The sequence below is a fragment of the Chiloscyllium plagiosum genome, chromosome 3 (assembly GCF_004010195.1).
Source record: "Chiloscyllium plagiosum isolate BGI_BamShark_2017 chromosome 3, ASM401019v2, whole genome shotgun sequence".
Taxonomy (NCBI): Eukaryota; Metazoa; Chordata; class Chondrichthyes; order Orectolobiformes; family Hemiscylliidae; genus Chiloscyllium; species Chiloscyllium plagiosum.
This window is the reverse complement of record NC_057712.1, coordinates 110874599-110898958: the sequence shown is the minus strand read 5'-3', so window position 1 is coordinate 110898958 and position 24360 is coordinate 110874599. Positions and strand designations below refer to the sequence as shown.

Genomic DNA, 24360 nt, shown 5'->3' with positions numbered 1-24360 from the left:
TGATACTGTCAAGGTCATCTCACCGCAACTCTGACGTTCTGCTTGTTAATTGATGTTTGATCCAAGGCTCTAATGTGGTCAGGAATTGAATGGCTCTGGCAGAACCCAAACAGTTTGCAAGTTAGCATGTTATTGCTGTGAAAGTGAGGCAGTAGCTACATCTTCCATCACTTTACTGGTGATCAAGACTAAAGCTGATGTTTGGCCAGAATGAATTTGCCCTGCTTTTTGTAATTAGAACACACGTGGGCAATTTTCCTCATTGTTTGGTCGATGTCAATACAGTAGAAGAGCTTGGCTAGCGTACAGTTCATTCTGGAGCATAAGTTTTCAGTTCTATTGCTGAATCACTGTCAGAGCCTGTAGCTTTTGCAGTATCCAGTGCTTTCAGTCATTTTTTTGTATAATGTAGAGTGAATTGAATTGCCTGAAGACCTCAGGAGGAGGCCAAGACATATCATCCATTTGGCATTTCAGGCTGCAAATGTTTAGCCGCCTGATCCTTCATAATAAAGTAGTGAACACATGAACGTTGAAAGGCTTGCAGATAGCTGGAAATCAGAAACGAAGACAGAAGTTGCTGGAAAAGCTCGGCAGGTCTGGCATCATCTGTGGAGAGAAAGGTTTCGGGTCCAGTGACCCTTCTTCAGAACTCAATACATGACTGGCACTGCATTATTATAGAAATTGAGCCAATTGCCCATCCTCCACCAGAATACAATGATGGTATTAATAGATAATGATTTTTTCTTACTGTGTATTTTCAGACTTTCAGTCCTTTCACAAAACATTTTGAAAGAACTTGATTTTCTATCTTTTGTCATTGGATAAAATCAAGCTCAAATTTATGTGTTATGTCTTCAGTATGTTTTATTCTCTTAATCCAACTATCTTTACCTTTGGAGAACTGTGATACAAAAAAATTCTGTGGAAACAGACCTTTTCCAGTGCTTATAGAACAAATGAAAACTGCACGAGTCATAGAGAACTACAGCCTATAGAAAGAGGAGGACTTTCAGCCCATCACATCCACACCATTCAAAAGCTATTCTAATCACATTTTCTCGCACTTGGTCCATTGCCTTCTACGGAGAGAAAGTGAGGTCTGCAGATGCTGGAAATCAGAGCTGAAAATGTGTTGCTGGAAAAGTGCAGCAGGTCAGGCAGCATCCAAGGAACAGGAGTATTGACGTTTCGGGCATAAGCCCTGAAGAAGGGCTTATGCCCGAAACGTTGCTTCTCCTGTTCCTTGGATGCTGCCTGACCTGCTGTGCTTTTCCAGCAACACGTTTTCAGCCATTGCCTTCTATGACTTGCCATCACAAGTGCATATCTAAATACTTTTCAAAAATATTATGAAGGTTTCTGACCCTCCCAGGCAGTCAATTCCAGATTCCCACCACCCTCTGGAGTAAGAGACTTTTCCTCACATTCATCTTCTGCCCCTCTGGTCAGTAATCCCTCCATCAAGGGGAAAAGTTCCTTCTATCTATGCGCCTCATAATTTAGTACATCTCAATCACCTCCTCCCTCAGTTTTCTCTTCCCAGCCTCAGAATGAGGTGGCATTGGTGGGAATATTGGGATTATTGGGTGAAATTGGCATGAATGAGGTCCTTAACATTGAGAGCAAATGTGCCATTCTCCAACCAAGTGTTAAACAGCAAGATGCGTATGTCTTTACAGAGTGACCAAGGATCTATTTCCATCCGTCACATTTTAATATCTCATAAAGTTAATCTCACCTCATTGATGTACAGTTTCCCATTCTCCCACCTGCTGAGTAGAAACTGAGTGGAAACAATTCCTGATTTGAGTGGCTATCTGGTGACTCCTGATTGCTCATCCAACCATCCATCTTGGATACCAGTCACCAACATCTCACACTGCACTATCAGTGACTGCACGTATCCACTGTACACAGACATTGGCACAGGTTACCTACCAGCCTCACTGCATCATCATGGCACATCTCTGACGCATTTCAGCACTGCATTATAGAAGACACTGGCACCTCTCATTGCAATTCTGCTGGCAGGATATTTTACACACAGGGACAGGTATCCTCCAGTTCATGGACTGCATCAGAATGCTCTTCACAGCTCATCACTTGTTCTCTGAACACTCTTTCACTTTGCACCTACTTCTTTGCTCATAGAATCTCTGCCTTGACTTCCATCACCCCCTGCTGTCCCCCACCTCCCCCTCCACCCCACCATATCACCCAAGATTAAAGGTCAGGGCATCTGTAACTCTATAGTCTGGGAGTAGGCCACAGTCCACCCTATGGGTTCATTGCAAACCATCTAAACAGTCACGGTGAGCCAGTCAGGGAGCTGCACAGAGATTAGTCAGGGGTCTGGACACACATCATTCAGGGCTGGCTGTCTAAATCGGTCAAAGGGGTGGGCCATTACTAGTCCCACAGTCCATTTGTATGTGTGCCCATGTGCCTGTGTGTGTGTGTCTGTGTGATTCCCCTCTGACTGGGGGTTGCCTCTTGGATGTGTCCTGTCTTCTTTTGAGAAAACGCATCTGAAGTGATACCTGTTTCTTTGCTGTTTATGCTGAGCACAAGTGGCTGGATGGCTGTGTGTATATCAAGTCGGCAATGCCCATGGAGGCAGTCAGACCTAATATGCCAGAGGCAGCACCATGTAACAAGCCTGCCCACTGCTCCTGTACCTCCACGTGCATTTGGGTGATGTTCTGAATGGTGAACACCATGTGCTCCTCTCCTGCCTGGGACTGAGTTGGCATTTGATCTCTGGCAGTTGTCCAAGTGCCACTGGCCTGGGGCATTTCTTCCTTGGGCAACTGTGGAAATGTGACAGTCCTGATGTTCATGCAACATGTCCTCCTAACTGTATTGTAGCTAAAATACACCCTGAGGTGTCTTTGTCTGAACTGAAGGAGGGTGCATTCTCTGAGAGATCTGCAACTTCTTCCTCAGGGGTGGATGTGGAGATGTCTGTTTGGTCTGCTCTCTTAACTGTGGACATCATCCTCTGGTACATGCAGGAGGCAAGCGAGAAAATGTAAAAATGGATGGAAGATCAGGCTTGTTAAGAATACATTCACATTGGCTGTACTGGGAGCACAGCCCAGCTCAGCGCAGCCCAGCAATGGACAACAGTTCTTGCTTGGTTACCAGGAAATGCACATTTTGGCATCATCACAATCCTGGTCATGGTCCTCACCAGTCAGAACCAGGATTCATGCCTTGAAGTGGGGTAAAGAGCTAAATGTTGGACTCCTCACTCCACCTCTATCATGGTCCTCTCCACCTTATTATGGGCCATTTCTCCTGGAATGAGACAAAGGGAGATATTGAGTGAGATGAAAGTGCCTGGCACAGTTGCTGATGCCAGTATAAGAACAGAAAAGGTGGTGAAGTATCTGAATTAGCAGGTGAGCTGGCAGTGAAGAGGAAATTCAGGTTTGGGAGCCTTAGTGGGGAACTAGTGCGGGTGGGGGGAGGATGGGTTAGTGAGTGAGCGAAGATGTTGAGGTTGATGTGGAAGTGCAAACAGTAAACCTTGGTGGGGGGTGGGTGCGGTAGAAGAGAATGAGTGAGTGTGAGGTAACAGAAAGAAGATGATGTGCCTACTTTTGCAGAGAGGAGAAGGTACACTGCTGGATATGCCTCCAGACCATGGGAATAAAACTGACCCAGGATCAGGATGGGTCAGTGCCCTCGGCATGTCCTGAGGGAAGAGGACAATCTTCCTCCATGCCACCCTGTCCACCAGCACCTCCAGGTCCCTGCCAGCAAAGCAGGCTATTAATGTTCCTCTATCCATCAGGGCCTGGGCTGCCCACACTAACTGTGCAGAGGGCTGTGACAGCAGGAGCATTGCTGTTCTTTGACCGTGGTGCTGCCAGAAGGCCAGGATGTCCTGAGGAGTTCTGCCTGTGGCAAGAGGGAAGATATCTGAGTGGGGTGTCAGAGGCTTATGTGGAAGTAATGAGGCAAGTTACGGAAAATAGTGTGAGCTCATCAGATCCCACAGAGGGAAACCCTCCATGAAACTTGCTAAAGTTAACACTTAGACAATTTCTGATAAAATGCAGCCATTGGTTTTTATACAGGTCTTTCACTTGTCAATGAATGTTGCAAAAGGACTGTCCTTGGTTTATTCTTATGTTTTCACCAGAGTACAGGCTCTTTCTCAGCAGGAGGAAGCAATTAATCACCCCAAAAACTTGGATTTACCAACATGATGGAAGCATAATTAAGATGTAACCTTAGTTGAGAGGGTTGGAAATTCATAATCCCTATAAAGAAATTCTGATGAATATGGAAGTCACAGTGAGAGTATCGCATTCACCACACCTGTCTATAGATTGTAAAGATATGCAATAGTTAGGTTACTGTTAGATTTATATCTAATTTCATAGTTCACGTGTTTGGGCATACAGTTTTATAGTTTTAGGAAAGGAATTTGACACATAAATTCAGTTCGGTAAAAAGCTAGAAACATGACGTTTGCAGTGATTCCTGTTCGAGGTCTACGTAAAACTTTGGAACTGAAAGGTAGTTAATTTGCTATTCTACACAGGAACAGGGTGCATGTGGAACATTGCCATGGAGATGGGTGGAGCTTAGTGAGATGCTTTGTTTTCAGTTTATTATAGGGAATTCAGTGAGTGCTAAGCTAGCTTGGGAGAAGTTTAGAAGCAGCTAAGAGACTGTGTCAGCTTTGGATCTAAAGAAGCTTGAAGAAAGTGAGGACTGTAGATGCTGAAGTGTCAGAGTCGAAAAATATGGCGCTGGAAAAGCACAGCAGGTTAGGTAGCATCTGAGGAACAGGAGAGTTGACATTTTGGCCATAAGCTCTTCATCAGGAATGTCTAAAGTAGCTTGTCGATCTTAGGAAGCTGAAAGATAAAGCTGGGGATTCACCAGACATAGAATAAGTGTCAAATCTATCATCTATGATGGAACCTGTGTTTGGGAGCTGACATTTACAATTAAGCAAAGTGCAAAACATAAAATTGACTGGAAGATTTGTTCAAATGGGCGCTAAAGGAAGAAACCAACACTCATAGTGCAAAGCCATGAAACTAGATAGAGCTGGAACTCTGGAAATAACACAGCACTTGGCTGTTTAAACCAAGAGGGATTGCTAATGTTCGAAGCCACTCCATGAGAATACCATTTAAAATAGAAATTAGGAGGAAGTTATTCTCTCAGGTAGTAGTGAATCTGTGGAATTCTTTTCCACAGAAGGCTGTAAAGGTTGGATTGTTAAGTATATTCAAGGCTGGGGGGAAACAGAGAGATTTTTAATCAGTAAGAGAATCGAGGGTTATGGGGAAAAGGCAGGAAATTGGGGTTGAGGACTACGAGATCAGATATGAACGCCTTGAATGTTGGGATGGATCCGATGGGGTGTATGGCCTACTTCTGCTCCTCCATCTTATGGACTTACAGAGTCACAGAGAGACCTGTCAAATTGTGGAATCCAGAGCCGTGAGGTTTTAGAAAGCACAGTTGTGAAAAGCTAATGGAAGGAGCCACATACTGGGAGAGAAATCCTGGATTTTGGTGTTTCTCCGTTTTCTGGGCACCCTTGTCCTCCCAGAGATTTCTCACTCAAAGTTATTACGTTACTCCACAAGCCAAATCCATTGTTTGGCCAATAGCATTACTTCAGGCCAGTAACGCCTGCAAAGTCTTGGTGGTTTTTTTGGGTTGCTGGGTGGCTCAGTGGTTAGCACTGCTGCCACATAGCACCAGGCAATGGGGTTCGATTCCAGCCTTGTGTGACTGTCTGTATGGAGATTGCACGTTCTCCCTGTGTCTGTGTTGGTTTTCTTCGGTTTCCTCCCACAGTCCAAAGATGTGCAGGTTAGGTGAATGGGCCATGCTAAATTGCCCATAGTGTTCAGGCATGTGTAGGTTAGGTACATTAGTCAGGAGTAAATGTAGAGTAATAGGGTAGGGGAATGTGTCTGGGTGGGTCACTCTTCAGGGGGTCAGTGTGGACTTGTTGGGCCAAATGGCCTGTTTCCACACTGTAGAGGATTCTGTGATTCTATGAAAAGCCTGTTATCAAAAATAAACATCAATAGAATCCCCCAATCTTCTGAATATTTCAATTATAAACATGTCAATTGCAGTTACAATCTTTGCATTGGAAGTATTATTACTTACAAGATGCTTCAATAAAGAACACGACATAATTCTGGCAGGACCTGCAACCTCCCATCTATAGAATCCATCCCGTTGTCAAGGAAAGGCCGCCAGCATTCTCAAAGATCCATCCCACACTTGCAATGCTTTTCTACAACCTCTACCATTGGGGAGAAGGTACAGAAGCCTGAACACACGCACCTGCTAGGTTGGAAACAGTATCTACCCTACTGTTGTTAGAATACTGAATGGACTCACAAACTCCTAGCATTCGCCTGTACCTGTGTTTTTGTTTTTGCCGCTGTTTTCCTATTATTTACTTATCTATGCGACTTAACTCTGTGATCTGCCTGTATTGCTCACAAGACAAAGCTCTTTTTTACTGTGCCTTCGTACATGTGACAATAAGTTCAATTCAATTCAATTCAACTAAAAACTACATACCACCTTAAAGTTCCCAGATTCACTAGAAGGAACACAAATCATTAAAACATTTCAGGATATGTCATAGGAACAAAGGAACAGGAACAGGCCACACAGCCCCTCACATCTGCTTCACCATTCAACGAGATCATGGAGAATTTGTGGCCTAACTCCATATCTCTGCCTTGGGCCAGTATCCTTTGATATTCTTATTAAATAAAAAATTGTCTATCTCAGATCTAAAGTTAACAATTGAATTAACAGTGACTGCTGTCTGATGTAGAGAGTTCCAAACCTCCACTAATTCCTCTTTCTATGTAGAAATGTTTCTAACCTTGGTCCTGAATGTCCTCGACTTAATTCTTAGTCTATGCCCCCAACTCTAGAAACATGAAACAGTGGAAATAGTTTATCTTAATCTACTCTTTCTTTCTCAGTTAATGTCCTGAAGACCTTGATTAGATCAGCCCTAACCTTCTAAATTCTAGAGAACAAAAGGCCTAATTAGTAATCTCTGTTCATCACCTAACCCCTGAAGTTCAGGGATCATCCTTGTAAACCTGTGATGAACTGCCTCCCAGACCAAAACCTTCTTTCTAACATATAGTGGTGCCTAGATCTGCTTGCAGTACACCAGTGGTGCCGAACTAGGATTTTGTAAAACTAAAGTATAACTTCTGTATCCCTACACTCCAGCCTTTCAGATAAGAAGGGCAGCATTCCATTAGCTTTCTTGACTATTTTCTGCACATGTTCATGTCATTTTAAAGAACCTGAAACCTCCAAACCTCGTTGGACATCCACTGTATTTAACTTTGTGCCTTTTTAAAAAATACCCTGATCTATCCATTTTCTGTCCAAAATGGATAACTTCATACTTGATAATAGTAAATTCCATCTGCAACGGCTTTGCTCATTCACCTAAATGATCAACATCCTGTTGTAATTTTACGCTGTCCTCAGCACTGTCTGCGATGCTGCCCAATTTTGTGCTGTCAGCAAATTTGGATATTTGATTTTTTTAATGTGATTCTCCAAGTCATTAATGAATATTGGGAATAATCGAGGCCCCAACATAGATCTCTGTGGAACCCCACTCGTCACGTCCTACCCATTATTCCAACCCTGTTTCCTGCCACTCAAGCAATTTCCCACACATGTCAGTAATTTGTCCTCAATCCCATAAGCTTCCACTTCAGCCAACAGTCTTGTGCAGGATTTTATCCTATAAACACCATCCATTGACTTACCTTGAAAATTCTATAAGGTTTGTCAGACATGACCTTACTGAACCCTTCATGAAAAAATGCTGACTCTCCCAGATTAGTTGAAATGTGTTGATGTGAACAGTTCCCTAACCTTGCTTATGAACTGTCCGCTCCAGATATCAGGCTAAACTGATCCATAATTCCCTGGCTTCCCTTTGTCATCCTTCTTAAAGAGTAGAGTGACATAAGCAAATTTCCATTCGAGAGTGTGGTGCTGGAAAAACACCGCAGGTCAGGCAGCATCCGAGGATCAGGAAAATCGACATTTCGGGCAAAAGCCAGAGGTACAACTCCTGAATCCAAGGAACCCTGAAAGATTATGGTTAGGGCATCAGCAATGTGTTCTGCTACCTCCTTTAATACTCGTAGATGGAAACCTTCAGGTCCTGGGGATTTGTCACTCTTCACTTTCATTCATTTGACCATTATTGATGATTTACCGAAACTAATTTCATTTAGACCCTGGCCCTGATCCTCTCTTAATTTCTTGTGGCAAGGCATCCTTTTCTTTCTGCTGTCAATACTGAAGCAAAATAGTCATTCAACACATCTGTCATTTCCCCATAGTCAGAGAGTCATGGTGTCATACAACATGGAAACAGACCCTTCAGACCAACTTGTCCATGCTGACCAGGTTTCTCAAAATATACTAGACCCACCGTGGGCCTGTGTTTGGCCCACATCCCTCTAAATCTTTCCTATTTGTGCAGCTTGTTAAAAGGCTTTTCAAATGCTTTAACAGTATCTGCATCTATCACTTCTTTGGCAGTTCATTCCACACACCCTCTGTGTGAAGAAGTTGCCCCTCAGGTCTCCTTAAATCTTTCTCCACTCACCTTAAAAATATGCTCCCTAGTTTTGAACTCCCTCTCCCTGGGTAAAAGATCTTTGCTAATCACCTTACCTTTGTCCCTCATGATTTTATAAACCTCTATATGTTCACCCCTCAACCTCCTATGCTCCAGTGAAAAAAGTCCCAGTCTATCTAGCCTATTCTTATAACTCAAACTCTCCAGTCCCAGCAACATCTTAGTAAATGTTTTCTGAACCCTCTCCAAGTTGAGAATATCCTTCCTATAACAGGCGACCAGAACTGGACACAGTATTCCAGAAAAGGCATTACCAATATCCTGTACAACCTCAAGATGATGTCATTGACAATATCTCCATCACAGTCCTTAGTGGACCAATATGAATTCAGCCACTTTTCCTTTCCATAACTATAAAATCTCTTATTTTTTTAATGTCCTTTGTAAGTTTCCTTTCATAATCCTTTTTAGCCATTCTTATAAGCTGCTTTATCTCCCTTTATATTTATCCCATTCGGTGGGATCTATCCTGCATTTATAGGACCTTTCTTTCAATTTCATGCTGCTTCGTCCCTTCTTAGTTGTCCATGGCTGTTTTCTTATGCGAGCTTGTGCTTTTCCTCTCATGGGTACATATGCTTCTGAATGGCATTAAATGTTTCCTCGAACACCCTCCACTGTTTATCTGCTGTATTAGCAGAGCTTCCAAGTTTATTGTAGATAGGCTCTACCTCAGCACTTTAAAGTCTGCCTTACTTAAATCCAAAATGGCTTATCTTCTACACACGCTTCATGGAACTCGATCATGCTATATTCACTATTTGACAAATGCTCACAAGGTCACTAATTAAGTCAGACTCATTGCTCGAACCAACATTGCTTGTTCCCTTGTTGCATCGAAGTCAAATTGTCCCAGACACAGTCTAGAAATTTACAACCTTTCTCTTGTCTGTCTCTCCCAATCTATGTTAAGATTAAAATCAATCACAAGTACTACTCTGCCTTTGCTACATAAGTGCCTAATTTTAGCATTTATACAATCTAGCACTTCTGAGCTTCTACCAGGTAGTGAGATATAACACTTGTGGTTTTAATTCCTTTGCAGTTCCTCAGTGCCACTCATAAGGTCTCCATTGAATACTTTTCGCCCATTACAGCCTGCCTCACCACGGAAGTGATTTTGTTTCTGATCAGTAATGCTAATTCTCCCCCTTTGCCATTTTCTTTATCTCTCCTGTACACATTATAACAGGGTATGTTTAGTTCCCAGTCCTGACCATCCTGTAGCCCTGCCTCTGTAATGGCTACTATATCATAATTTTCCATTTGAATCTGTGCCTGCACCTCATTAATTTGTTCCTTACATTTTGTGCATTTGCATAAAGGACCCTAATTTTGGCTGTACACTCTATCTTATCCTTCAACATGTTTTTATTATTTCTCCCCTGGTTTACTCAATACAAGTCGCACTGCTGTAACGCGTGTATTGTTAAAGGAAATTTGCCAGTGATGAATTGGGGACACTGTTTCTAAAGCATGAACTTTTAAAGCATGTTTTGGTTATAATATGATTCTGGCCCCATTATTTTAAATGGTGCTGTGATGACATAACTTTCTTATAACAGGGGATTGCACAAGAATGGAACTACCGTGACATAGCAGAATCGATTGGACGTGCTTTGTAGTCTTGCCTTGCTCATTAAACTGGTCCTAGTTGATCATCCTATTAACGTGTACCTTCTCTTCACATCCTCATATTTTATACTTGTTCCAAAGTGGACAAAATTTGAAAGGTGATATCATAATCTTAACATTCAATAGCTTGATTTGCTAATCCTGAGACACTATAACATGGTTACTTCATTGATGCATTACAGCAAGTAATCCTCTTGTAGGCGGCACAGTGGCACACTGCTGCCTCACAGCGCCAGAGACCGGGGTTCAATTCCCGCCTCAGGCGACTGACTGTGTGGAGTTTGCACATTCTCCCCGTGTCTGCGTGGGTTTCCTCCGGGTGCTCCAGTTTCCTCCCACAGTCCAAAAATGTGCAGGTCAGGTGAATTGGCCATGCTAAATTGCCCGTAATGTTAGGCGAAGGGGTAAATGTAGGAGAATGGGTCTGGGTGGGTCGTGCTTCGGCGGGTCGGTGTGGACTTGTTGGGCCGAAGGGCCTGTTTCCACACTGTAAATAATCTAATCTAAACCAGCTGCAAAAACATCAGGGAAGTCTCCACTGAACCAGTCACAGTAAGATCTATTGCTGGTTGGTACATGCACCTCTGTTACACTTCCAGTTGGTTATTTGTAGATATTTCAAATCAACATTTTCAGTGATGTTATCACACACCTCTGGAGGAGGAAGGACTTGTAGGTAGGCCTCCTGGCTCAGAGGTAGGGACACTGCCACCACACCACAAAAACACTACCTCGTACACTCTGTCAGCTTTCAAAAAGTGTATTGATTGCTGAAGCTTTGAGATAAGGAGCAGCGCACTACAAAGGGTTTATTTTTGAATTTCCTGCATTGATGATTAGATACTGGTGCCATGTTCTGTTTCATTTTAGAACAGAAGCAATTATCTTTAAAAAACATCTTTAACACTATCTTTGCTCTCAACACCTTAAGCTATTTCTTTTCATTTCTATTTTGCCCTGGCTAGAATTTGACTTCTAGTTGTTGAAGATTTTCCATGCTAAATGTACTGTGCATGTATTACTTGCTGAAGAAAGTAAGTTGTATTTTAATGGATTTAATTTGAATTGAGTGGTTTGAACAGATAGTGCCTTCAATTGCTTACATTCCGAAATGGAAGTAAAGCTTTGAATGCTACAAGTATGCAGCATGACTGTCAGAGAAAGTAAGATCAACAGTGGGGCCACAAAACATCATCAAGGTCACTCGAAAAATTGGCCTTTCCTTTTGGCTCAGGTGCTGATCAAAAGCTGTACATTTCCCACATGAAATCGCCCGTAAGACCAGAAGAACAGAATTAGGCCATTTAGCCCATTGGGTCTACTCTTCCAGTCAATCATGGCTATTATGTTTCTCAATGTCATTCTCTTATCTTCTTTCTATTACCATTGGTCCCCTTACCAATTAAGAACCTATCTATCTTTGTCTTAAATTCAAGCAATGACTTGGCTTACAGAGCCCTCTGCAGCATTCTGTTCCACAGATTGAGTTGTGTCTGACTGAATAAATTCTTCCTCATCTTAGTCCTTCACTCTGAGGTTGTGCCCTCAGTCCTAGTCTCTCCTACTAGTGAAAACATTTTCTCCACCTCCTCTCTCTTCAGGGCTGTCAGTATTTTGTAAGCTTCAATGAGATCCCTCCTTATCCTTCAAAACCCCATTGAGTACAGATCAGAGTGCTCAACTTTTCCTCATATGACAAGTCCTTCATCCCTGGGATCATTCCTGTAAACTTCCTCTGAACCCTCTCCAGCACCAACACATCCTTCCCTAGATATGGTGCCCAAAACTGCTTACAGTATTCCAAACGTGGTCTGATCAGATTCTTTTACAGCCTCAGCAGTACATTTCTGCTATTGTATTCTAGCCCTCTTGAAATGAACACTAATGTTGCATTTGTCACTCTAACTACCAAATGATTTGCATGTAAACCTTCAGAGAATCCTGAGCTAGGACTCTCAAGTCCCTTTGTGCTTCTAATTTCCAAAGCCTTTCCCCATTTAGAAAATAGTCTATGCCTCTATTCTTCCTACCAAAGTGCATGATCTTTCACTTTCCCACATTGTATTCCATCTGCCACTTCTTTGTCCACTCTGCTAGCCTGTCCAAGTCCTTCTGCAACCTCCCTGCTTTGTCAAAATTATCTGTCCCTCCGTCTATCTTTGTGTCATCTGCAAACTTAGCAACAATGTTCCTAGTTCCTTCATCCATAATATTATTAAAAAACGCGAGTCATTGTGATCCCAGCACTGATCTCTGCTGAACGCCACTAGTCACTGGCTGCCTTCCTGAATAAGACATCCTGAATTAGCAACAATGCTCCTAGTTCCTTAATCCAGAACATTAATACATAACATGAATAGTTATGGTCACAACACTGACCCCTGCTGAACTCCACTAGTTACTGGTTGCCATCCTGAAAAACATTCCTTTGTCCTCACACTCTGCCAGTCAGGCAGTAAAGTTTGTTTTTGCTTAAAAACGCAGTAGGGCAGGACTTACACAGTTAGTATTAGAGCCCTGAGTAGTGTTGTCAAACAGAGAGAGATCTAAGGGTGAAAGTTGCATCGCAGGTAGAAAGGGTTGTTAAGAAAGTGTTTAACGCACTTGCCTTCATTGCTGAGACCATTGTGTAGAGGAGCTGGGACATCATGTTGATGTTGTACAGGATGTTGGTGAGGCCACATTTGGAGTACTGTGTCCAGTTCTGGTCACCCAGTAAAGGATATTATCTTATTGGAGATGGTTCAGAAAAGATTTACCAGAATGCTGTCAGGACTGGAGGGCTTGAGCTATAAGGAGAGGTTGGCTAGGCTGGGTTTTATTTTCACTGGAGTGTTGGAGGCTGGAACCTCTTATGGAGGTTTGTAAAATCGTTAGGGGCATAGATAAGTAAACAGACAAGGTCTTTTCCCTGGGGTGGGGGAGTCCAGAACTAGGGGGCATTGGTTTAGGGTCAGATGGGAAAAGTTTAAAAGGAATCCATGAGCAACTTTTTCACGCAGAGGGTGGTGCATGTATGGAATGAGCTGCCAGAGGAAGTGATGGAGGTTGGTACAATTACAACATTTAAAAGACATTTGGATGGGAATATGAATAGAAAGGTTCAGAGGGATATGGGCCAAGTGCTGGCAAATGGGAGTAGATTAATTTAGGATATCTTGTTGGCATGGAAGAGTTGGACCAAAGGGTCTGCTTCTGTGCTGTACATCTCCATGATTCTATGGTAGATACAGGTCAGCTACAACGATTAAAAGATAGGTGCATGAACAGGAAAAGTTTAGAGCAATCTGGGCCAAATGCAGACAAGTGGGATTAGGTTAGTTTGGGAAATTTGGTCTGCATGTGCGAGTTAGACCAAAAGGTCTGTATCCGTGCTGTATGACTCTATGACTCTATGATTCTATTCTTCAGAATTACTGAAGCAAGTCACCTTCAGGCAAGTGGAGATTATAGGCTTCAATTCATCATGATGCTTGCTTCAGTTAACTTCTCGTTTTCTACACAGTAAAGTTTGTTTTTGCTTAAAAATGTGAAATCTTGTGGTGCAGATCTGTTAATTGGATGGGCATTTAGATTTCTTCTTTCAGTGTTAACAGTCCCTAACAGGATCATAACACCACTTCAAGTCGTGAATTAGACACGACACTTCCTGTTTTGTATTGGTTTTTCTCTTCGTTCCACATCAACATTTTAGCAAATGGATTTGGATCTGTTAAGAGTTTTAAATTGCGAGTGTAGTACAGGTTAACTGCTAACTGCTCCATTTGCACATCCTTACAGATCTCTGGGGAACATCCCTTGTCACATTCCACCAATGTTTTATTCCTGCCTTTCCTATCTTACTTCTCCAAACATTCCCGAATGATAGAAATCTTTTAAAACTGAGTTGCACAACAGTAGGTTGAGAATTTTGGTTTAAATGTCCATTTTCTGACATTACATCACATTCCAGTTTGCTGGTTATCTTTAGGGCCAAACTAGTGTAGAATATACATTATCACCAAATAATTCCTTTTAATCCTTACACAATATTATAACCATGAAGTCTGACATACAATTTCTATCCCAAATAAATGATAAGCATAACTTATGCTTTGTGACCTGTTAGGGTGCATATGTTAGGTACAAAATAAGTGAATCTAAGTTGCAGCTCACTATCCCTTATAATGTACCTTCTGGAGTCAGTAAACTATTCAGAGTGAAGGGTCTTGTTTGGGCTTCCCACTCTCTAGAAGTGGCCCCTGGCTCTGAAGTATCCTGTTTTTCACAATCAATGGTGAAATTCTGCCCCTATCAAATCCAGGCCAATCCATTGAATTTGTTAGAGTTCTGCAGCTGGCCACAATGGTTAAATGTCAACAAAAAATGCAATACATAGTTTATTTAATATTTCTAAAATGCATTTTGGAAGTGCGTCATTGGCTATGAAATGCTTGATTATGCCCTGCAGTTGTGGAAGGTGCTTTATTGATGTAAGTTCTTTTAACTGATCTGCTTCCTCACAAGTCAATGAAGAAGTCTTCTTGAAAGTAATGATCGCAGGCAAAAGTAAGCTGGATAATTTTTGGAAGTTTCACCGGTACTTTCAAATTCTCTCTTGTTATGGCAGAGGAAGCCTCGCATTCCACCAAATCCTCCACCCATCTCGCCCACCTTAAGCACTCCAGAGCCAGATACCAGCACCATCCCCCAGGATGCAGCGACCGTTCCCAGCTCAGCGATTTCGCAAGCATTGACAGGTAGGAGGGGAAACAAACTGCTAACTATGGGTTGCCAGGGGCAGTTTAAGGAAAGGTATCAAATTCAGATGAAATTGCGATTAACGTGGCAGTCAAAGTTCAGGATTTTTAAACTAAAACAAAGAACTGTAGGTGCTGGAGGTCTGAAACAAACACAGAAATTGCTGGAGAAACTCAGCAGGTCTGGCAGCATCTGTGCAGAGAAAACAGAGTTAACGTTTCAAGTCTGGTGACTCTTCATCAGAAGTCTGAGTTTATCTGAGCAATTTTGGTTTTTATTTCAAGATTTAATCCATGGCAGCACAAAATGGACCTGTTAGGTATAACTGATATAGTCAATGCGTTAAACTAGTTACAGTTGACTTGGTGCAAAGAATTTGGATGAGTTTTATGATCTTGATCTGTTTACTAATTCATTCCATTTTGGTTCTTTAAATGAAAGTTTGACTCTCTACTTTGGGGGAGTTAGTAGAATAATCACTCAATAGTACAGTTGCGTCTGTTTATGACATAGAGATCGGAGTTCATGTTTTTAAACAATTTGTCTTGAGACCTGGACGATGCTAGCAAGGTATTACACATTGTCCATCCTTTGGTGCTTTAAGAGTAGTGGTTTGACACAATCAAGTGGTGTGCTAGACCATTTGTGAGGGCAGTGGACTTGGAGTACCAGGTGGGCCAGACTGGGTAAGGATGGCAGGTATCCATCTGAAAAGACACCAGCAAACCAAGTGAGGTTTTCTGATAATTACCAAAAATCTCACGGTCACCATTACTGACACCAACTCATCTTTAGAGATTTGTTAATTCATTCAATTCAAGTTCTATCAGCTGCCAAAATGTAGCACTGCAGTAATTCACCAAAGCTACTTCAAAGACACCTTCCAAGCTCAGAACTGAGACCAAGGAGTCTGCCCAGCAACTGTAAAGTATCCATAGGAGAGACCAAAGCTGGGTACAACTGTAATAGCATTTAATTAGATGCCGAACTGCCATACCATCCCTGAGTGAATGGGACTGAACAGTTTACATTCTCGTCCCCTTGTTTGAGATAATATTCAGGCTTCAGCCGATGAGTGGCAAGGAATATTCACACAACTGAAGTGCATGGATTTACCATCTTTAATAAGAGAGATTGTAACCCTTTTCCCTTGACATTCAATGGCGTTGCTGTTATTTAATCCCACACTGTTAACATTTTAGGGGTTATCATTGACCAGAAACTGAGCTGCATCAGCTATATGAATACTGCAGCTAAAGAAGCAGGTCAGAGGCTAGAAATCCTGTAGCAAGTAAATCCTACACCTCCTGACTCCTCAAAGCCTGTTCACTGTCAACAAGACACAAGCCAGGAATACTCTGTACTTAGCTGGATTGGTGCAATACTCAAAAGCTTGATACCATCCAGGTTAAAGTGTCCACTTGATTGGCACCACATCCACCAGCATCATCAACAATCACTTACTTCATTGTCAATATACAGTGGTAGAGGTGTGTACCATCTACAAGATGCACTCCTGTAACTCACCAAAACCCCTTTGGCGATGCTTAACAACACATGGCTTCTGTTATCTAGAAGAAAAACAGCAGCAGATATAGTGACATCACCTCCCCACTCCCAAAGCCACTCGCATAGGAATATAGGAATTAGGAATGGGAGTAGGCAGTTCAGCCCTTCGACCCCCTCGGCCATTTAACATGATTGTGGCTGATCTTATCCCATTCTCAACTCCACTCTCCTGCCTGCTCCCCCTAGCCCTTTATTCTGCTTCTCATCAGAAATCCATCTTTTTTTTTCTTGATTCTGCCTCTGCTGCTCTCTGGGGCAGGGAGTTTCACCGATTCACAACTCTCTGAGAGAAATTGTATCTTCTCATTTCAGTTTCCAACCTTCACCCTTGCACTCTATATCAATAACTTCTTGTGACTGCCCCACAAGGGAGAACATATGTTCAACACCCACCTTATCAATCTCCTTAAGCATTTTAATTCCTTTCATCCCTGGAATCAATCTGACAAACTTCGTCTGAACTGCTTCCTGTGCAACCACTTCCTTCCTTAAGGGGGCCAAAAACAGATCACAATATTCCTGGTGTGGTCTCACCAATTCCTTTTAACAACACTTTTTTACTTTTATAATCCAGTCCTTTTGGAATAAATACCAGGATTCCATTTGCCTTCCCTATGTTATGCTGCATCTACATACCCACTTTCTGCAATGCATGTACAAAGATGCCAAGATCCCTCTGCACTGATGTGCTTTGAATCTGCTTCCCATTTAAGTAATAATTTGCCCTTTTACTTTTCTGGTCAAAATGGGCAAAATCCACATTAAACTCCATCTGCCAGATTCTGGCCGAATCTCGTCGCTGAACAATATCTATCTATAATACACTTTATCTTTTCATCACTGCCTGCTTTTCTACCTATTTTAGTATCATCTGTGAACTTTGCAATGTTATACTGCTTGCAGATCATTTATTATAGGTTGTATATAGTTCAAGTCCGAGGTCTGTACCCTGTGGCACACCAATAGTACAGTTTGCCATCCAGGGAATGATCTGATTATCTCAACCCTCTGTTTTCTGTCAGTCAGCCAATCCTCTACCCAAGCCAATACACTACCCTTAGCCCTCCGGGACCTAACCTTCTGGGTCAGTCTTTTATGCAACACCCTGTTAATTGCCTTCTGGAAGGCATCCTGACTAGGAACTTCATTGTCACAGGGTAAAATCCTGAAACTCTTTTCTAACAGCCCCATGGGCTGCAGTGGTTAAAGAAAGTGACTTAACACCTCTTTCTCAAGAGCAGTTAGAAACAGTATTGTTTTTACCAGTAATGCCCTCAACCTGTGCAACAATGAAAAGAGAATACCAGTTTTTGCCTTTTAAGAAGCAAGGGAAAAGAAGAGAAAGCAAATAATTGCTAAGTTTCATTTTTCTTTCTGGTGATTGCTTAGCAATGGGCTGAGGCTTACTGGCTAAGTGTTAATCTCAGGGAGTTTCATGGAGCTGAGTGAGTTCAATTCACACAATTCTCCTCTGCTCACCTTATAATGTAAGTACAAGGTCTCTGGGATAAACTGGCCATGGCTAACCATGTTAAGGACAGTATTAAATTGAAAGCAAAAGATATATAATGCAACAATGATAATTGGTGAACTGGATGGTTGGGAAGGTTTTAAGTGCCAACTAAAGAAGACCAAAAAGTAATACAGAGTGAGAAAATAAGCCATGAGAGTAAACTGGCAAGCTTTTGGTTGAGAGAGGAACAAGACTGGCAGTTAAATGTTCCAGGATTTAGATGTTTCAGACATTATAAAGAGAGATGTAAAAGATGGAGGGGAGCTGCATTACTGATAAGGGAGAGTATCACAGCTGTACTGAGGGATGACACCTTGCAGGGCCCATCCAGCCAGGCCACATGGGTAGAGTATGGTTTCATAAAGAGGATATCATACCTGACAAATTCATTGGAATAGATATTTGTGGGGCTCTGTGTTCTAGATTTGGCTCATAGATGTTCAGTTCAAAAATGTATTGTCTATGATTTTGCTGGTTATGTGAGCTGATAATGGCATAGCCAAAGGAATGGAGCCTATGGATCCACACTAGGACAGAGATGAGTGAAATAGAATTCAGTGCTAAATAAGACCATAGGAAGAAGGAGCAGAAGTAGACCATTAAGCCAATCAGGTCTGGCCTGCCATTCAATTGGTGATCTGATAATCCTCAACACTACATTCTAACCCTTTCCCCCAACCCTCAATTCCCTTACTGATTAAAAATCTGTCTGTCTCAACCTTGAATATATTTAATGACCCAACTTCAGCAGCCCTTTGTCGTAAAGAATTCCACAGGTTCAGCACCCTCTGAGGGAAAAAAATCCTTCTTTCTGCCTTAAATGGCTGACTCCTTACTGTGAGATTATGCCCTCTAGTCTTGGACTTTCCCACAAGGGTAAACAACCTTTCTGCATCTACCCTGTAAAGTCCCCTGGGAGTCTTGCATGCTTCAGTAAGGTTGTCTCTCACCCTTTTATATTCTAAATTGTACAGGGCTAATCGGCTCAAACTTTCCTCACAAGGCGGTCACTCCACACCCGGTATCAGCCCAGTGAACCTTCTGTTGTCTGCCTCCAAAGCTAGTTAATGTTTCCTTCCAGAAGAGGCCCAAAAATATCCCAGCTGTGATCTGACTAGTGCCTTGTATAGTTTTCACAAAACCTCCCTATTCCCTTAAAACAGCTTTTCCTTTGGAAGAAACGTCAACGTTCCAATTGTCTTCCCTATTACCCGCTCAACTTGGATGCTAGCTTTTTTGAGATTTATACATGAGTACTTCCAAATACCTCAGGATTTCTGCAGTCTTTCTCCATTTAAATAGTATTCAGTACTTCTGTTCTTCCTGCCAAAGAGCATAACTTCATAATTTCCTACATAATATTCCATCTGCCAAGTTATTGCTCACCCACTTATACCTGCCTAACTCCCTCTGTAAACTCTTTGCATCAACCTCACTTTGCCTTCCCACCTACTTTAATGTCATCCAACTTGTTACATATTGTAAATAATTGTGGCCCTAACACTAATACCTGTGGCACTTCACTTGTTTCAGGTTGCCATCCTGAAAGTGCCTGCTTTATCCCAACTCTATGTCTTCTATTATTTAACCAATCCTCTAACAGTGCTAATATATATCCACAATACCATAGGCTCTTATTTTATTAAGTAGCTTTAAGTGATCAGAAAGACAAATAAACATAAGGGAACTCAGATTAGATTGAGAGGGTGAAAATAGAAAGGTTAAGTAGCAAAAATAATTTACGTTGAAAGTTTGCTATTTTTAAAACCTCCAACATCAATTTAAAACCACAAGGAATGAGAACCCACACTCTTAATTGTACACTGCCTGAGCATTAAAATCGGATAAGTCAACATTAAAGAATATTGCACTGCGGATAGGGTTTGTATGTTATTAATTGCTGTGTTTAACCTTCTGCACTGAACAACCTCAAGAATATCGCTAAGAAGTTAAGAATGAATTGCTGTTTTTGTAAATCTGATGGTGGTTTTGTGCAAATCAGTTGGTAACTGGTAGCAATTGGCAAATCATGGAACATGCCTTGCTTACCAGAAGTTGTTAGCAAATTAGCACTCATATTATTACTTTCTTAGCAAATTCTGGGCTACAGTTTTCAATGTGTTTGGTATGGAAACATTTCTTGTTTAAAATATAAAATGCTCTACAACTCAGGATTTATATAAATAGTTCATTTTGTTATAATACCACAAAAAATGACATGAAAATGTTATTTTTTCAAGGCTAAGCAAAGCTGCTAATATATAAATCAGGTTTTACTCTTGGTTTAATGATTTTCTGACCTTAGAGAGATTAGTTAGGGTCAAATTCCACAGAAAATGATTGAATGAGCAATGAGTTGGAGAAGTTTTAAATATAATTATAAATCTATATGTTCATACTATTCATATATTAATAGTCTATTCTTTTTGGAATGTCTTTCTCTCTTCATGGTCCCAGCAATGGTTCTTACAGAGCAAGAAGACATTTGATAAAACCACTATCCGTAACTTATAATCATTTAATTTAAATAGATTAAATATTCTGTCCAACTGGGGAGATTTGAATGTCCAATATAGATTCCAGCCAGCTGAGTCTCCCTGCCAATAATGTTAAGGTAGGAAAAATTACCTGTACTATTTATCCATCATTATGATAGTGTGTTCTTTGCTAAATATTCATTTAATAAATGTATATCAAAACAAATCAGAAATGGACCACATACTTGCTCATGCTTTAGTTTGCACATCATCTGCAATTCCAATGTAAGATACAGAAACCATACATTAATTTGTCAATCTTAATTTTCATAACTTCACACATTAAAAACACCAATGCTTTAAATTTCATTGTGATGGCATCAGATTTTGGGCTAAATCTTATCGGGACTTGAGTGACGTCTTTGGACAGGGAAATATTAGCCCAAATATTTTAGCCCAAAATCTGATGCCATCACAATGAAATTTAAAGCATTAGGCTGTAGTGAGGTGGCAGAAAAGAATGAAAAATCTGGTGAAGCCTATTTCAACATGGTGAGCATTTCACTGCTTCGTTTACGTTTTTGACAAGTAGTGGGGCGAGTTTCTCATTTGGCAGTGGTGGGGTGCCAATTAGGTGGGAATTATCGCTTGTTAAACACCTTTTGAATGGCCCAACTCGCTTTGTTCATAATACTTCCCTGTCCAAAGATGTCAAACAAATTAGATGTCAGCTTACCACTGGCTGTGAGGCACTTTCGTGTTGCTCAGCACCAAACAGCACATCAGGGCACAACCCATGGCCACAAGCTGCTCATAGCCCTCATCCGCAGACACCGACATCTGACATTTTCCAATTCCTCATGCCAATCGTGACACCTCCCCAATACATTTCAGGAAGCACAGGCCTGCATTGAACAATGGAAAAGCGTTGACCAATGGAAAAGCGTTGACCAGTTGCTGTAAGGTGTCTTAGCGAGCAGAGGCAGACAACCAATGCAGGGATTGGATCAGGCTGTATCTCAGGGCTACTCCCTTACTTTCTTGGTGCTCCATTGGGCCTGTGCATAGAAACATGGGAAAATGGGATTGGAGGCACAGGAAGGGAAGAAAGGGAAACTCAAATACCCATTCTTTAGAATTAGGTGCTGTAAGCTGGGAGGAAGGGACATGACAATCGTAAAGGGAGGCAACTGTATTTGTACGAGGATATACAGGCATCAATGGGAAGGAGGTAATGCAGGAGGATAGGTTTGTCCAGTCAGGAGCAGTATGTTTCAAGGCGGGGATAGTGTATGACCATAGTTGACACAGTCACCCTCATATGCCAGGGTCTGGTTGGAGGGAAAGGAGCACAGGTGAAGGTCCATGTAGATGGCTTGGGTGGGGACAAGCAAAGGTGCAAATCCATTGAGCTTCATGGGAAGGCCTACCAGAAAAGCAGCCTGGATATCAAGGACCTCACTGACACATAGAGGTGGAGGCCAGGAGCCACTGCCTGAAGAACACTCACTGTTGCTTTCCATCTTGCTGGGGACCCAGGTTCAATTATAACCTCAGGTGACTGATTGGGTGGAGTTTGCATGTTCTCCCTGTGTCTGTGCGGGTTTCCTCAGGGTGCTGTAGTTTCCTTCCACAGTCCAAAGATTTGCAAGCCATGCCAAATTGCCCATAGTGTCCCGGGATTTGTAGGTTAGGTGGATTTGTGGTAGTAAATGACCTCAAAGAGCTCTTATTCTGGAAAACATGCTGAGAGGAATGGCAGATATCATGAGGTGCCAGTTCAGGCAAGCAAGCTAATACCACAATTAATAGCTAATATCCTGGTCTTATCTGAGCAGTTGTAAATGAATCTCAAAGGAAACAACTCTTCTAACAGTAGTTATCAGTTGCTATAATACAGTACACATTGTACTCAGACCAAACTCTAGTCACTGGGCTGCAGTTTTATGATGCTGCTCAGGATTTAGAACATATGACACAGGAGCAAAAGTCAGACATTTAGCCAATCAAATCTGATCACCATTCAATGAGATCATGGCTGATCTCCAATCCACTTTCTTGCCTTATCCCTTTAACTTTCATTGCCTTAATTACTAGAAGTTGCTGAGCCACCCAGCCTTGACAGTCCTCTGTCATAAAGAATTCCACAGATTGACAAATGTCAGACAAAAATTCCTCCTCATCTCTGTCTTAAATGGAGACTATATTACGACACGGGGCAAAGAATTATCCCAGAGGTTACTATTTAAAGTAAAAATTAATGATTTTATTCTTTAAGTCCAACAGAGAATATTAAAATCAACAATGATTAACAACTCCTTTCTCTTAAACCTATCTTTTACCTCCTACTCCACAGTACCGGTCCAATAAAAACCCCAATATGGATTTACAAAAAAAATTCAAATTTCAAAACCAGCCAGCTGTCGAATCTTCTCTTTGTTTCTTCCTCTGTAGATTTTGCTCTGTCGTATTTTCTTTGGTATTTTGCATCACAGGTCTTTCATATGAACAGGTACCTTTCAGAGAACAATTTGGCTAGCATCAAGACTTGGTGGTTTTCTTGGCAGTTCTGCTCCTAATTGTTCAAAACGTTTAATTTTATACCCCAAACGTCGAATCATTTCATTGGTTTGATGTCCTCCCAAACTGTAAAATTCTGATTTGATTGGATTTTTGTACCTGGAGCATAATTTAAACATTGGCTGAATTTGAATTTGGTTTTGTTCCTTGGCACCAGCTGTTTGTGTCAACCAAGCATTACATTTTTACCTTATTCAGTGCACTCTGTGATTTCAGAAAGTCCTTGCTAGCTTCCTCTCTCTCGAAGGTATAGTACACCTCGACAGCTTCATAACAACTAACTGAGATTAAGCTCTCTGGTAGTAGACTCTCTCAATAAAAAAAAACTTTCCACATCAAGCCCCTAACCTTCTTGTGTGCTTCAAGAAGATCTTCTCTCATTCTTCTAAATTCCAAAGAGTAGAAGCCCAAACATAAAGGGGAATCCCTAATGTCTTCTACAGGCATATAAACAGTAAGAGAATGGTTAAAGGAGGAGTTGGTTAGAGACCACAAAGGGGATTTACCGGTGGTGGCAGGAGATGTAGCTGAGGTATTAAATAAATACTTTGCATCTACTTCCTCAACCGAACCTGACCAGGCCATGGTGACAGAAAGGGAAACTCTGTCACTAGAAGCAATCAAATTTAATAAGGAAACAAAGCCTTAGATAGACTGTTGGTGGTTGAAGTTGTCAAAGCACTGGAACCGGATGAGATGCATCGAAGAATTTAGACTATAGAACATTACAGCACAGTACAGGGCCCTTCGGCCCTCGATGTTGCGCCGACCTGTCATACCAATCTGAAGCTCATCTAACCTACACTATTCCATGTATGTCCATATGCTTGTCCAATGATGACTTAAATGTATTTAAAGTTGGCGAATCTACTACCGTTGCAGGCAAAGCATTCCATATCCTTACAACTATCTGAGTAAAGAAACTGCCTCTGACATCTGTCCTGTATCTATCACCCCTCAATTTAAAGCTATGCCCCCTTGTGCTCGCTGTCCCCATACTTGGAAAAAGGCTCTCCCTGTCCACCCTATCTAACCCTCTGATTATCTTATATGTCTCTATTAAGTCACCTCTCAACCTTCTTCTCTCTAACGAAAACAGCCTCAAGTCCCTCAGCCTTTCCTCGTAAGACCTTCCCTCCATACCAGGC

General features: G+C 41.7%; 1 protein-coding gene across 3 annotated transcripts in view; it reads left to right on the top strand.

The window, feature by feature from the left end:
* The window catches only part of scml4 (Scm polycomb group protein like 4), a 129395-nt gene that overhangs the window by 5782 nt on the left and 99253 nt on the right, over positions 1-24360 (top strand). For all 3 annotated transcript variants that reach the window (XM_043687078.1, XM_043687077.1, XM_043687076.1), the window contains one exon: positions 14943-15072. In XM_043687078.1, the coding sequence (XP_043543013.1) occupies positions 14943-15072 (130 nt within the window). The remainder of the gene's footprint in view (positions 1-14942; positions 15073-24360) is intronic.